At 35.6% G+C, this 17,255-nt stretch overlaps 1 protein-coding gene across 4 annotated transcripts in view; it reads right to left on the bottom strand.

The window, feature by feature from the left end:
- PDHX (pyruvate dehydrogenase complex component X) overlaps window positions 1–17,255 on the bottom strand; it is an 84,616-nt gene that overhangs the window by 18,219 nt on the left and 49,142 nt on the right. For all 4 annotated transcript variants that reach the window (XM_057750558.1, XM_057750559.1, XM_057750560.1 and 1 more), the window contains 4 exons: window positions 16,466–16,665; window positions 13,691–13,789; window positions 6,278–6,452; window positions 4,513–4,660 (listed from right to left, as the gene is read on the bottom strand). In XM_057750558.1, coding sequence (XP_057606541.1) covers window positions 4,513–4,660; window positions 6,278–6,452; window positions 13,691–13,789; window positions 16,466–16,665 — 622 coding nt within the window. The remainder of the gene's footprint in view (window positions 1–4,512; window positions 4,661–6,277; window positions 6,453–13,690; window positions 13,790–16,465; window positions 16,666–17,255) is intronic.

A 17,255-nucleotide genomic window follows, 5' to 3' on the forward strand; every position in this document is an offset into this window, starting at 1 on the left:
GAATAAATAAATAATGAGGGAGAGGAGAGAAAAAATAGAGAAAAATAAAACAGGATAATAAATAAAAATGTAATCCAAAATGAGATAAGAAACAGGGAAAACAGGAAGAACGATGGGACAAATAAAACAAAGGACAATAAATGGGTACAAAAGAAAATGGTACAAAGGAAAAAAAAGAACAAATCATTAAATGTGAATAGCTTAAATCTTAAAAAGACAAAAACCACAGTACTGGATTAAAAAACTGAGAATCAACTATATGCTATCTGCAAGGAACCAGTTTAAATACAGGCATAACATTTTCTTGTGCTTTGCTTTACTGCCTCTTGCAGATATTGTGTGTGTGTGGTGTTTTTTTTGTTTTGTTTTTTTTAAACAAATTGAAGGTTTGTGGCAACCCTGCTTTCAAGGAAGTCTATTGGTGCCATTTTCCCAACAGCATTTGGGAAATGTCTCTGTGTCACATTTTGATAATTCTCCCAATATTTCAAACTTTTTCATTATTACTATATTTGTTATAGTGACCTGGGAGTAGTGATCTTTATGTTACTGTTATAACTGTTTTGGGGTACCACGAAGCACACACATATAAGACGGTGAACTTAACTGATAAGTGATTGCGTGTGTTCTGACTGCACCACTGACTGGCTGTTTCCCTGTCTCTCTCCCTCTCCTCAGGCCTCCTTATTCCGAGATACAACAATGCTCAAATTAGGCCAGTTAATAACCATAAAATGGCCTCTAAGTGTTTAAGTGAAAGGAAGAGTCACATATCTCTCACTTTAAATCAAGAGTTAAAAATTATTAAGCTTAGTGAGGAAGGCACGTTGAAAGCCAAGGTAGGCCTCTAGTGCTGAACAATTAGCCAAGTTGTAAATGAATGCAGAGAAAAAGTTCTTGAAGGAAATTAAAAGTGCTGCTCCAGAGGACAAACACATGAATGATAAAGCAAAAAGGGAGAAAGTTTAAGTGGTCTGCATAGAAAATTAAAACAGCCACAACATTCGCTTAAGCCAAAGCCCAATCCAGAGCAAGACCCTAACTGTCTTCAATTCTATGAAGGCTGAAAGCAGTGAGGAAGCTGCAGAAGAAAAGTCTGAAGCTAGCAGAGGTTGGTTCATGAAGTTTAAGACGCCATCTCCATTACATAAAAGCACAAGGTGAAGCATGAAGTGCTGATACAGAAGCTGCAGCAAGTTATCCAGAGGATCTAGCTAAGATCATTAACAAAGATGGCTACATCAAACAATAGACATTCAATGTAGATGAAACAGGCTTCTATTGAAAGATGCCACCTAGGACTTCCACAGCTAGAGAGGAGAAGTCATTGCCTGACTTCAAAACTTCAAAGGCTAGGCTGACTCTCCGGTTAGGCAGCTGGTGACTTTAAGTTGAAGCCAGGGCTCATTTACCATTCTGAAAATCCTAGGGCCCTTAAGAATTCTGCTAAATCTACTCTGCCTGTGCTCTATAAATGGAACAAAAAAGCCTGGATGACAGCACATCTGTATACAAAACAGTTTACTGAATATTTTAAGAACACTGTAAAAACCTACTGCTCAGAAAAAAAGATTCACTTCAAAATCCTATTGCTCACTGACAATGCACCTGGTCACCCAAGAGCTCTGATGGAGATGTACAAGATTAATGCTGTTTTCATGCTTGCTAACAATCCCTTATGCAACCCAGGGATCAAACATAATTTTGACTTTCCATTCTTTATAAGAAATACATTTCTTTCGTAAGGCTAGAGCTGCCAAATATAGTGATGCCTCTGATGGACTTAGGCAGAATCAGTTGAAAACCTCTGGAAAGGATTCACTGTTCTAGATGCCATTAAGAATATTTGTAATTCATGGAAAGAGTTCAAAATTATCAACATTAGCAGGAGTTTGGAAGTTGATTCCAATCCTCATGGATGACTTTGAGGGGTTCAAGACTTCAGTGGAGGAAGTAACTGCAGATGTCGTAGAAACAGCAAGAGAACTAGAATTAGAAGTGGAGCCTGAAGATATGACTGAATTGCTGCAATCTCACGATAAAACATGAACAGACGAGGAGTGACTTCTTACGGATGAGGAAAGAGTGGTTTCTTGCGATGGAACCCACTCCTGGTGAAGATGCTGTGCTGATTGTAAAAATGACAACAAAGGATTTAGAACATTACAAAAACTTAGTTGATAAGCAGCAGCAGGACTTGAGAAGATTGACTCCACTTTTGAAAGAAGCTCCACTGTGGATAAAAAGCTATCAAACAGCATTGCTGTTAAATATAATTGTTTGTGAGGGGGAGTCAATCAATCAATGAAGCAAACTTCATTGTCTTATTTTTTAAAAATTGCTACAGCTACCCCAACCTTCAGCAACTACCACCCTGATCAATCAACAGCACTCAACATCAGGGCAAGATCCTCCATCAGCAAAAAGATTACAGCTCACTGAAGGCTCACATGATGGTTAGTACTTTTAGCAATAAAGTATTTTTAGACATAGTGCTATTGCACACTTAATAGACTATAGTATAGTGTAACATAACTTTATATGCACAAGAAAACCTCCCAAAATAAGTGTGACTCGCTTTATTGAAATATTGGTCAAGCCAACATTCGCTTTATTGTGGTGGTCTGGAACTGAATCATGATATCTGTGAGATATAAAGATACAGATACATTCAGAGTAAAAAGATGTAAAAAGACATGATATAGAAAGAAATCTGGAATGTCTATATAAATATTAGGCAAAGAAGGTTTGATGATAAAAATATTATACCAGGAACATACAGGACATTACATAATGGATCTATTCATCAAGAAAACATAAAAATCCTAAATGTGTATATGTCTAATAACAGACCTTCAAAATACATGAAGCAAAAACTGATAAAGCTGAGAAGACCAGCTACTAATATAAAAACTGGTAATCTCACTTCATTTACAGTCATCCCTCGATATCGGAGGGGAACTGGTTTCAGGACATCCCTTGGACACTAAAATCTGAGGATGCTCAAGTCCCTTGTGTGAAATGGTGTAGGTATTTGCATATAACTTACATGCATCCTCACATACATTTTAAATTATGTCTAGAATAGTTAAAATACCTAATACAATGCAAATGCTATGTAAATAAGGGCCAGTGTATGGCAAATTCAAGTTCCGGTTTTTGAAACTTTCAGGGATTTTTAAAAATTATTTCCCATCTATGGTTGGTTTAATCCACAGATGCAGAAACTGGATATGAAGGGCTGACTGTATACACAGATGTTAAAAGTTTTTATAAGGTAATATTATGATCAACTTCATGCCAAAAAATTTGATAACTTAGAAGACATAAATTCCTTGAAAAACAAACTACCAAAGCTCATTCAGGAAGAAATAAATAACTTTTAATCTATTTTAAAAACTGAATTTGTAGTTAAAAAAACCCCATAAAGAAAATGGCAGGCCTAAATAGCTTCACTGGTAAATTCTACCGAACAATTAAAAAAGAAGTAAAACCAATTCTACTGAAACTCTTCCAGAAAATAAAGGAGTAAGAAACATTTCCCACCTTACTCTGTGATCTGATAAAAAACTCAGGAAAAAAAAACCAAAAAAAAACAAAAACTCAGTAAAAGAAAAATGACAGGCCAGTATTTCTCAAGTGCACAGGTGTAAAGATTCTTAGCAAAATTTTAGAAAATGGGATCAAGCATATGAGAAAATTTTTAAAGATTAAATGAGTTTCAATCACGAATGAGGAATCATTCATGTAAACAAAGGTGATTCAACATTTGGAAATCAACCAACATAATTCACCATATTAACAAGGAAAGGAAAGATTATTTCAAAAGATACACAAAAAGTATTTGACAAAATTTAATATCCATTCATGCTTAAAATTCTCAGCAAATTAGGAATACAAATTTCGTCAACATGAAGGAGGGAATCTTCCAAAAAACCAACAGCTAACGTTAAAGACTGAATGCTTTCCCCCAACATCAAGAATAAGGCAAGAATGTTTGCTTTTATCACTTATTTTCATGACTGTAACAGAGGTCCTAGATGGTGCAATAAGGCAAGAAAATGAAATAAAGCCATAGACTGGAAAGAAAGAAATAAAACATCAGATCATACTAAAAATTTATATGTCTCTCAGCAACCTTAGTTTTAATTGATTTGGGGGGGGAACATTACAAATTTAATAATGAAAGTACATTTTGAAGAGGAACTAAAAATGAAAATGTGTAAAAAAGAGTGATATCTAAGATATATTTACAATCTAAAACATTCTTAAATCAGTTTTGGATTTTATACTTCCTAAAATGTTAAAAATTGCTTCTTCAGATATCATACCAAAAAAGTATGATGTACTTTGGAACAAATTTATTTCTTATAGGAAAAGAGAACCAATTCTTTTCTAGTACTAAAATATACCCAGATGATGAAACTGAAGGAAAAAGCTATACAATGCATATTTTATAAATAAAGGATCTCATAATAGTTTAGCATGTGTATTACATTAAACTTTACTAACCTCTGACCAGATTTTGCCTAACTTTTAAAACAGCTCCCAGGTCACAGTCAGTAGTAGCATATGCATGAGGTATAGTACTTTTAGATTCAGTTAACCTCTTGGCAATAACTCTTCTGATATTGCTAGCAGGGATTTCAGTGAATGTACCCTGCAAAGAAGAACAACATGTCCATTAAACCATAAACAGAAGTGGAAAAAATAAGCAAACAAACTGTAACTGAAATCCAGTTTCAGTGACCTAACTTATGAAAATAGAGATTAATATAGTAAAAATATTATTAAAAGTTCTTAGTATAAGAAGGAATAAGAAATCTGAGGAGTTTTAACTTTATAGTACATGACTGTAGAAAAAAAGCAGAAAAACTTGTATTTCAGTTGTGAATGGAATATCTGTGTTACTATGTTTAGGATGATTAAAAAGAAATGTATTGATACCTAATCATGAATAATCCCCTCTTGGGTTGCTTATTGAGATATCACCTGTAAGCCTTTAAGTAGCTTTTGTTACAAACATCACTTCTTAATAAAACTCAAAGCAATCAATAAATCAACAAAACAACTACAGGCAATTCTTACTTATAAAAATGGCACACATGAGAAAAAGATAATCCAAAGTACTAGATAAATATGCCAAATTATTTCTATTTTGGTTTGTAACTAAAAATAAAAAATTACATGCCCATCTTATTTCCAAGAAACTCATAAAGTATGAATGAGATAATAAAATCTTCCTGTAACTTTACTGTAGCTTTTCCATTCTGTTCCTTAAACCTCTAACAAAAACACGATGGACCTGAAATTATGTCTAATTCCTTCTTTGTCCTTCACTCCTCCTGCGACTGGATTACAATTACTTAGGATAATACAAAACAGCCAAAAGTACAGCTTACTTCTTTTTTTAAAAATGCTTTCTTTGGGAATTAAATATCTTATATTAGCAAAATACTTGATCAAATAAAATAAATGCTATCTACATACTGTAAGAATTTTAAAGTAAGGTTTATCCTAAAAATTTGAATAACTTACTTTTTAAAGAAATAAGATTTGATTCATGTACGTCATCATGAATCATTAATACACATTTTAAAAATCTGTTTCTCATGAAGCTCGTACTGTTTTTAATTCTTTTAAAATATTATATTGAAATATATTTCTCCATCAGAAAAAGCAGTGTAGGTTTATTTGTTTATTTTTTTCAGTGCCCATTCAACTTTAAACAAACCTGATTAACCTGCATTTCTTCTGAAGGGAAGCACATGACATAAAAGGTACTAAGAAAGGGAGACAGAGAGGCAAAATAGAATAATTTAAAAACAAAAAAGGGCTATTATACTACATGTATCCAAGGAGGAAAGAATGATTAGCTATACAATCTCTACGGTTCTTCACAGTAAGACTATCAGCTCCCTCAGTCAAAAAATAGGACATATCCACAAAAGGGTGCTGGTGTCAGCTTACCGATTGTTAGCATCAAACCCAAGAAAAAAAGACATGATAAGTATCATGACTCTAGAGCATGTACACAGCGCTGACACTGTGGAACTTGTGGCAAATTTAAATGGAATCATAATTCTTTTGGGAAGCCAGCATTGTACAAACACATTTTGTTTACGGAAATGGGCAAAACACAGCGGGGCATTTTCATCTTCGTCACTTTGAGCTACTACCACAATGGACGGTAGAAGAACCCGTAAAACACAGTGACGCTTCTTATTTTCTCCCTCACTTAAATCTGGAAAATAATAATCTACTCGGATGACATTACCGCTAAATTAGGTTGTCCAGGAGTTGATACTGGAGGGATCGCTGGCCGGGGATAAGATGGCGCAGCTGCGGGCTGTGGGGGCAAAGGCGCCATGGGAGTGGTTGGCAGGGCTGGAGTGGGTCTGGATTCTGTGATCTTGCCCATCTGTTTCAACTGGACCAGTTTGAGAGCATCCCTGGAGATAAGAAGGGAGTTAGATAACCATGATTAGCAACCAGGAATATAAGAACTTTCATAAAATGGAGGTCAGATGTGAAGGGAAGAAAAAGAAATATATAGATGTCAAGGCTATAATGCAAAACAATTTGAGCTAGACAAGAAAATCCTGTCTCTTACCTGTTCTATGGATTCATATTTAACCAATGGTTACAACATTTGCACATTTTAAAAACCAAACAACAAATAGATTTTATCAAAGTATTGGGTGTAGACAGTTATTCTTGAAAGGGAAATCAGTCTTTTTTTCTGGGGGTGGGGGTGTCTTTTGGTAGATGAACAATTCATAAATTAAGTGATACCCTCATTCTTGGCACTTGTGAAGTAACTTTCACATAGCATTCAGAAAGTGTCAAGCTTACTGTACCTCTGACTTTCATTAAGATATTTACTAAAGCATTGTTTATCCTGGTGCAAATTAGCTTGTTTATGGCCAGGAAATCATACCATTTAAAATTTTTCTCAAATGTTATCAGCACAATCTAAAGTAATAAACCTAACCCACAGCATCACTTAGAATGAAAAATAACTAAAGGGGTAACAGACTGGTCTTTACTTTACTCTGCAAAACAAAGGTGTGTTTGTTTATTAAACCAATTAGACTACTATGAAGCTCAATCCATTCAACGTTACAGTGGTATAAAGTCATGTATTTCCTTAAACAAAATTGCTTGTTCGAAAATTTTAATCTGACAATTCAAAAGTACTTAAAGTTTTACATAAAATACTTTAAATCTAAAAATTTTTTTAAACAAAAAAGGTTTTACATAATCTAAAAACAACTTCAGGGTGACACAAATCTAAAGCCAAATTATATTTTTAAGATTTCTTAAACACAGTTAATTTTGGTAGGCAGAACTCTGGGACGGCCCCAGCATGCCTGTTCCTGGTGTACGTACCCCACATAATCTCTCTTGAGTTAGGCTGGGCCTGTGAATATGATGGATGTCACTCCCATGATTAGGTTACATTACATGACAAAGGTGATGGATTTGGTACACATAATTAAGGTCCGAAATCAGCTGACATTGAGTTCATCAAAAGGCAAACTATCCTGGAAGGGCAGACCTATCAGATGAGTTCTTTAAAAGGAACCGGGAATTTTTAACAGAAGAAATTTGAACGGAAAAAGATTCTCCTGCTTGCACTGGAGAAGCAAACAGGCATTTATGAACCGTCTATGGAGATGACCACGTGGGAAAGACCTGAAGGAGGCATCCAGGAGGTGAGAGCAATCCCTGGTTGACAGCTAGCAAGAAAACAGGGGTCAGAGTCCTACTAATCCAAGGAACTGAATTCTGTCAACGACCATGTGAGCCTGGAGGAGGGCTCCAATCTTCAGATGAGACCCTAGCCCTGGCCGACACCTTGATTTCAGCCTTGTGGGACCATGAGCTGGAAATCCAGCCATGCCGGACCAGGACTTCCAACCCACAGCACTGTTAGATAATAAGTGGGTGCTGTTTTAAGCTACTAAGTTTGTTGCAATTTGTCATGCAGCAATAGAAAATTGACACAGGCAGGAATGCTCCAGCCTGGGGGGCATCATGGAAGGGATCTCCCAGTGGGTACTGGTACATTTTCAAGGAAGGAGAGTCTATGCTTTTTACATCAAGTCCATAAAGGGATGCGTGGACTTACATTAAGTGCAAGTTACTTGTTTCAAAATTAAAGAGCTGACATTTAAGAGGTCAGACTGACAAAGAAATCTTAAATGTTGTATCATCCTCAATCTTTAAGTACTGAAAGAGGGAATATAAGTGGGAAAATGAGCCTCTTGTGGATGTACTGTGGTTAATTATGTAATCTTACACCAGCCATGTGAGGGCGGTACTATTACTCCCACTTTATAAACGAGTAAGTAGGTTCAAAGAGGTTAAATTCCATTTCCAAGTCAGTGTTTCTCAAGCACCTACTCAATTCTAGGTGTTGAAAATATGTTAAACAAAACACTTCCCAACAAGGAGTGTTATTCTATAGGAGAGTCATACATTAATAAAGTAAACAAATGAACAGATAGTGAGTGCTATGAAGAAAATAAAGCAGAGTAATGAGATTGAGAGTCATGGATGAGAGCAAGTTTATTTTAAAACAGGGTGGTCGGGGAAGGCCTGAAGAAACAATATTTCTGTGGAAGGACATGAAGGAGCAAGTCCCAAGAACAACTGGAAAAGTATGTTTCTAGGCAGAGTACAGCAAGTGTAAAGGGAAGCTAGGGCTGCTGAGAACAGAAGGAAGCCCAGTGACAGGAGGAGTGCAGTGAACAGAGCAGAGAGGGTTTAAAGATGAAGCTGAAGAGGGAGGCAGCTAGGAGCTGCTGTGGGCTGGGACCAACTCGAGTATGACCAACTCGAAAGCCTTTGTATTTCCTACTACCTTTCTAATACCTATGCAGAGTATGCCAATTAAACTAAGGCAGAGACAGAACAATTTTTTTTCTCCTAAGAAAAGCCTAGAGGGACTTCCCTGGTGGTCCTGTGGTAAAGAATCTGCTTTCCAAAGCAGGGAATACGGGTTCGATCCCTGATCAGGGAACTAAGATCCCACATGCCGCAGGGCAACTAGCCTGTTCGCCACAACTACTGAGCTCATGCGCCTCAACTAGACAGCCTGAGTGCCACAAACTACAGAGCCCACGAGCTCTGGAACCTGTGCACTGCAACTACAGAGCCTACATGCCCTAGAGCCTGTGTGCCACAACTAGAGAAGAGAAAACCTGCACACCAGAACTAGAGAGAAGCCCGTGAGCCGCAAGGAAGAGCCCAAGTGCTGCAACAAAAGATCCCATGTGCCTCAACGAAGATCCTGCATGCTGCAACTAAGACCTGACACAGCCAAATAAATAAATAAATAAATAAATAATAAAATATTTAAAAAAGAAAAGGCTAGAATAGAATTAAATAAGCGTATCTCAGATGAACAGCAATTCTGGGACTGAATGAAGAATTGTTATCTACCTAGTCTGATGTAGATAAAAGTAGAACCTTCTGACAAAGACAGTGAACCTCCCTTCACCCATCACACAAAAAATAACAGGAACATAACTGGAGGCAACACTGGTTCTCCAAGGATGAGCCACAACATGGTGGTGACGACAGAAAGACCAAGTGTCCTAGGGAATGAGCTTATGTACTGGTAAGGCCTTTAATAACAAGCTTACTCTTGTTTGGAAGTTGATTTTTAATTTACTTATGATATTTATAACCAGTTAATTGTGATAACATTTACATGTGAAGTAAATGACTGCTCTACAATCCCTGGGGATGTATGTCATGCATCAAAACCTTGGCCACATAGATAAAAGTGTGAGCACTGAGCTTTTACTGATTTAGAAAAATGCCTTCAACAAAAGATATTTAGCATTTAAGAGCTCTTACAAGTCACAGTCTAACATTACTAGTCCCCTCTTATCATATAAGGTAATTAAATATATCTCTCTAACAAAACCTATTATTAATCTGGGTTTCAAATTAAAGCTTAGCATCAGAATGGCATATACAAAACACTGATTTCCTTATACAGGCATCACTAGCATGCCCTCTGTAATCGGTTAGAAACAAACAAACAAACCAACAAACAACAACAAAAAACACTGTACACTTGAGGAGACTGAAAAATCTAAAATAATGCCTGAATACATCTACTTAAACAAAGGTTGGTCACACTAAATAGACATATTTTTATTTCACTATCGGCATAACTATTACTTACTATTTTAATTAAGAAAAGGCAGTTTAGGTTCATCCCTAAAAGTAAGTAGGAGTCATCAGTCATAAACAAGTAAGCAGAAAATTGATTCTGGCCATGGGCTCCCAGTAAACTTCTACTGCTGGTTTTTACACTTACATACCTCATAAAGTATGAATGTTAATTACTGTTTAATAACAGCCAATAATTTAGTTTCCGTAATGCAGAGAATGATTTTAATGAGTTCTGTCTGTTACATAATCAGTCTTAAGATCGAAGAATTAGGTGGACATCAAAAGCTATAAGAATTAGAGAAAAACTGATACACCATACACTTCTGCAGAGGATGCTTTGGGCATTCACTTGAGGCAGAACCTTCTCTACCAGATCCCTGAATTCATTTGGGTGTGCTATAAATTAGTTTTGAAAAGAAATATCACTGAAAACATACTAGACATGACTGCCATGCCTACTATATTTGTGATGCTGTGATATGAATACAAACATTAGCTACAACTATGATAACAACGTAGATATACCAAAGAAGTTAGGCCACAGGCCAAGAACCTAAGTGTGTTCTGTCTCCAACAGTGTCCCTGGCACTTGTTTTCTTAAAATAGTTACATAGTCCATATGGTTTTGTACAACATATATTCTGAGCAATACGTTTGCTTTCAGGCAAAATTAAAACAGCAACCGTAACACTTATGATTTTCTTCATAAATACAACGGATCAGAGGCACCTCCTCAGCCGTTGGAACTGACTTTTCTCTTCTGCTTGCACTTTCCGTTGACAAGGTAAGGAGGAAGGATGCCGCTCACTATTTTAAGAATGTGTGCTAAGGTATTTGGGGAGCAGCTTATGCCAAAGCCTGCAATTTGTCAATCTTAACCAGAAGATGACATTTCTATAGATGACATAAGGACAAAATTTTTTCCAAAGCTCATCTCAGTGTTTCACTTAAAACATAGGCAACTTTAGTAGTATTCAAAGCAAAACTTCTCAACAATGCATGTTTTAAGGATCCATTTTTCTTATAAAATCTTTTGTAATACGTCATATTTTAAAGAGCAAAGGTTGACTCTCTTTATGGTAAGGAGTTAAAGAATAAGGGCAGGGAAGGACTGGGTAACAGGAAGACAAGGATGGCAAAGACATCAAAAACGTAACTCTGTAATGCTGTTTCCTTAGGGCATCCGACAAGATAACACCATTCTGTCCCCCTAAGGAAATGTCAGACTACTATGATAACTTACAGCATGGGTTTATAAAAGATATCTGTTCATCCAATATGTATTAAGCACATATGGAAAAAGAAGAGAAAGAAGAAGAAAACTACTTCTTTATCCAGCTATGTCACACCACTGATATGCCCTCTAAAGGTCACTAATCATCAACTTCAAGAGCCTTTTCTCAGATGCCTTCTTCCTTGACTTATACCCATCTCCTGATATCCTCCAACACAGAAATTTTTGCCTTCTAAAACGTTTACCTGTTGATGATCTCAATTATAACTATCACTGTATTATCTACCAAACCTACCTCTCTAGTCCCAAACTATCTCCCGAGATGCATCTTCACCTCACTGATCCTAATACCTGGAATCTGGCTTGTCAGCACTGACAGTAAGCTTCGAATCAAACACATTAGTTACTCCACCAAGACAAATGCTTCCACAAATTCCCTTTTTCTCTTTGTGGGGCCAAAATGTCATCACCTGGCACAGAACCCCAAGTGCATTCCTTGACTCGTTGCGATCCTGGTCTATGCTCTACATTCCATCCTTTTTTCCTTATAATGCTGTCTCCATCAGCAATCTCCCTTTTACATTCCCACCCACACTCCAGACTACTTTATGAGCCTATTAATTTATCTCCTTACCTCAAATCTTTTTCTGCTCTAATTTATCTTTCACAAATTTGCAAAACTGATCTTTCTAAGGTACACCTATGATTATTTTACATTTCACCAAATCTTCAACAATTAATGAATTAAATATAGACTCTTTATCTTACCCCTCAGATATATAGATAGGTCTACCATGTTATACAGAAAGTTGTTTTGTCCCATTTTCACAGATACTTTTTTACTAAGGTATAGACTGTAGAAGATTAACAAAATTAAGATAGAAGCAGTAGATACTACATAAGGATTAATGTGGGGAAAAAACTAGGCTTAACTACCTATCAGGATTCTTTACATTTTTATGGCTAAGTGAAACTTACAGTCCTTTAATTAAAAATCCACAGTCCAGGACGTTGCCTTTCAGCCAGGGGTCAGAAGAGCTGCTTTCCAACTCATGTGAGTATGGCACAAACTTCACAGCGTGTGTTTAAGAAAACCACACACACCTGTCTGATTAACAATCAGTAAGGCTGAAGTACAGTTAAATGAGGATATCTAAGAATTAAGGCTGTATTGCTTTCATTAAAAGAAATATCCAACAATAAACCAATGCTTTAATTTCATAACTTTGCTTACCTCAACTTGTAAAAATTTTGGCCAAATTACTGATCACTTTTCATCAATATTAGACAAATAGAGAATAAGCATATTGCTTTAAAAGTTGACTCAATTTGAAAATTTAATATTACTCTAGTAGAAATGTGGCACAAACCACTACCACAATTTCACATTAGCTCACATGCCTATTTGATTAATCTTTGTCTTCCCCACTAGACCAATTTTCAACAGAGCAGGAGCCATCTGTTTTAATACATTCTTGAAAGACACAGAATTCAGACAAATAGAAAGACATCGCGTTCTTGAACAGGAAGACTCAACATCACAAAGATGTCAGTTCTCCCTAAATTAATATAAAATGTGACACAATTTCAATAAAAGTATCATAGTTATCCTGCTGAACCCCGCCAGTAGGGCTAGACAAATTGTTTAAAATTCATTTGGAAGAATAAGAAAATAAAAATAAACCAAGAAAACTGGTTTACTGAAAAAGAAGAGCAAGTATAGTTCTATCAGATTTTAAAGCTTACTATAAAGTATTTCTAATTAGGAGTGTGGTCTTAAAAAAGTGACGTACTAATTTATGGACAGACTGATCAATGGAATAGAAAAGAAAATCTAAAATGAGACCCAACTGCATATGGAAATTGCTTTGATCATACATGTGAACAAAATCCAAACGGATAACAACGAAACTTTTTCTTAAACTATGTTTCAGAAATTTAAATCTGACTGCATGATTATTTCATACAAACTTAAAACAATATAAAGATTCACCATTCTGTACTCTAATTTTCTCCATTTATCATCATTTCTAAGATTCTGGCTTATCAAATGAGAACTGTTTTTCAGTAATGCTGCAATTATTCAAAAAACAACCCCTGCATAAAATGTAATTTTATGCTGACAAAAGCAATTAAAAGCACAAAACAATGGTGTATTTCCTTTTAAATCTTAACACTGAATAAGCCCTTCTTTAAATCCTTTCAGAAAGAGATGATCATGGTAAATAATGGAACTGGTTATTACAAAAAGCACACACATACTCTTTAGTGAATATCCCCCGAGGGCCAGTGGCTGTGCCCTGGTTAGCATCCAGTGCGTGTTTTTCCAGAATATTGCGGGCAGCTGGACTTAAACGGAACCTAAGATGAAAACATGAAAATTAATGGAACCAATTAACACTTATATTTGATTCAAATATATCTAAATGTCAACAGTTTTGCTGATAACTAGAAAAATAAAAACTTACAATACAGCTACAATGACTCCCACAGATAGTGACAGTGAAATTAATCTGCACTAATCTGGTTTATTTTACTATAAAACATTTTTATACACATTTAACTAGTCAGTATTTCAAAATATTCTTTTAATAAGAATAAATATTCATAGGGAGAGAGCTCTATTTTGACTAATCACTTTTCACATAGCTCCTCACCACATACATCAATAAGAAACTATATTGTTCCTTCATGTATCTTTTTATTACAGTAATATACATATAAAATTTACCATTTTAAGTATTTTTAGGTACTATAGTTGAGTGGGATTAAGTACAATTACAGTGTTGTGCAACATCACCACTTACCCATTTCCAAAATTTTATCATTCTCCCAAATTGAAACACTTACCTATTAAACAATAACGCCCCATCCCTCCCTCCTCCCAGCCCCTGGCAACCATCATTCTACTCTCTGTCCTTACTAATTTGACTACTCTAGGTCACTCATGTAAGTGAAGTCATTCATTATTTGTCCTTTTGTGATTGGTTTTCTTTACCTAGCATATCTTCAAGGTTCATCCATGTTACAGCATGTGTCACCATTTCCTCCCTTTTTAAGACTAACATTCCATTGTGTACATATAGAAAGAGCACATTTTAGACATATGCGATGTTTCCATCTTTCGGCAATTGTGAATGCTGCTGCTATGAACATGGGTATACAAATATCTCTTCAAGTCCCTGCTTTTAATTCTTTTGAGTATACCCAGAAAAGGAAGTGCTGGATAATATGGTAATTCTATTTTTAATATCTTGAGGAACTGCAATACTATTTTCCAGAGCAACTGCACCATTTTACATTCCCACCAATAGTACACAGAAATACTAATTTCTCTATATCCTCAGCAACAACTTGTTATTTTCTGTTTTTGTTTGTTTTTTTTTGGGGGGGGGGGTTGTTTAATAATAGCCATTCTAATTAGTGTGAATGATATCTCATTGTGGTTTTAATCTGTAGTTCCCTAACATCTTTTTATGTGTTTATTGACCATCTGTACATCTTCTTTAGAAGAAATGCACACTTGAGTCCTCTGCCCATTTAAATTGGATTCTTAGTTTTGTTGTTGTTGAATTATATCCTTAACATATTTTTTAAAGTACTTAGTATTTACATGAAAGAATTTTTACTTTATCCATACTACAGAAGAGAGGCAAAAACAATTATGTTGATTCTAGACAAGAAAACTGAGGCACACCAAAAGATCACATGACTAGTAAGTGTTTACTCTTCAAATAAGACCTTTAAGCCAAGTAGCAAACACAAATAACTACAGTCAGATTTTAAACTTGAGTAAAATGGGCTGGATCCAAAAGTTTATAACTCTGAAATAGAGAGGAATAAATGTGGCACTTGCTGCACTTCAGGGAAACAGCTCTAGCTGATACGGGCTCAGTGATACCAAACCTTCAGATTTTTCAAGAGAAACTGAAATTTCAGATTTTAATGTAAGATGAACTAGTAACAAACCAACTGAAAAAAAAAAAAACATTTTTTTAAATCACTACATGGGCCAACACTGTGCAGTTTCACAGGTCAGCTGGTTTTTAAACTGCACCATGGGGTTTCAGACCTATGTAAATTTCTAATGAGGGCTTTTAAAATGACAGACTATATACCATTACCTTTGCAAAGGGGAAAAGAGCATTAAGTACAAAGCATCCATGAGCCTACCTTGTGATTTTCATGGAAAATAAACAGGAGTCAAGGCAATGGAGTCAGAAATATTGCGTGTGATAACGGAAAGTTAAAACTCAGTACTTCAAACACAGTCGGAATTTTTTCTGATAAGAACTGACCATGGTAAATGACAGGAAAAAATATAAAAATGAAAGGGTCTGCATTTTTATTTATATTAAAAAGCATTCTTAATAGCACTTTTTCTCTACAAAGCACTTTTTTTTTTTACAAAAAAAGTAATTTCATATAACTACAGAGAATATTAAAATAAATAAAACTTGTTATAATTTTCAGAGTCCATCAGTTAAAGCTATAGAAAGCTAAAGTGAAAAGATGTTTACTAAGTATCTGTGTTGTTACAGAACAACTGGACAAAATCAAGCTCTAATACATGTCTGAAACTCAAATGCAGGATAGTTAGAAAAGGAATGCATGGTAAAATGCTAATTTCACTTTATATCAATTATACATTTGAAACTGGAATTCACATTACAGTAATTGGGATTCCACTAATGGGAACACAACATGAAGTTTGGTACACTGAATTCCATTCTGGAATCCTAAAACCTAACTCAAGCTCAGTGTGGAAACAGACTATTTGCCTTGTTCTCCACAGGGTGTGCAGGGCCTCCATAGCACCTGGAATATAGTAGGTATTCGATACTATTTGTCTGTGGAATAAACCATGATGGTAAAATAATCATTCCTAAACCTCAGTTTCCTAAGAGAAAAAAGGGAAGATCAATAACTTCCTACTTAATGTACAAAGATTTTTTTAAATAGGATAATGATTAAATACTCTAAAAGTTGCTGTAACATTTTTTTTTTTCTTGACATCATTCAAATGAACATACTCACTGCAGTTTTCCCGGTGTGTGTTCCTTTATGACAGGGGTAGAAATCTGTGGTTCTGGTGAGGGGCAAGGCACTGATGGTTTTGAAGCTGGTGATGGAGGAGCTACATCTTTGGGAATTTCAACATGTTTCCAATCTTCTCCTTCTTCAACTAGCAAACCAATTAGTGAACCTAGCCGTATATTTTTAGATCCTTCTGTAACCTATATTTTAAAAAGAAAATAATTGCAGAGATGGAAAGACTCATGACTCCATGAAGTAGTTTATTCCTTGGATAATTCTGTACCAGTTAGAAATATCTCTTAACATGAGCTAAAATCTACATCCGAGCCAGCCTGCCTCCTCCTTCCACTCACCATGTTCCTCGCCTACCTTCCCTCACTTACCCCTTCCCTCACCACTTTCCTCCTCCCAGTTACTGATGCTACCTCCTGAAATTAAAAACAAAAAATCTAGAATCTCTCCTCTTTCCGACAGGCTTCAAATATGTAAGAGCTACCATCACCATCTTCCTTTTGATGTCATTCAGTACAAATCCAAAACAGGAGATTGTAGTTACATATCTTAACTATTTGTCTTTGTCTTTCCCAGACAGTTTCCTCAATGGCTTAGGAATTCCAAGACCACATAACTCCTTCAAATAAGTTATTCCGAAAATTAAAGTAAAATCTTTTCAGTAAACTTTGTCTCTGGAAGAAAAGAACGTCCCTTGGTATAGATAGAATTGGTTAACTACTCTTGTTAATGATGTTAATGTGTACTTTCCACATTTCTCTATATTTAATTTTTTCCC

Source organism: Hippopotamus amphibius, chromosome 9 (genome assembly GCF_030028045.1).
Source record: "Hippopotamus amphibius kiboko isolate mHipAmp2 chromosome 9, mHipAmp2.hap2, whole genome shotgun sequence".
Classification (NCBI taxonomy): domain Eukaryota; kingdom Metazoa; phylum Chordata; class Mammalia; order Artiodactyla; family Hippopotamidae; genus Hippopotamus; species Hippopotamus amphibius.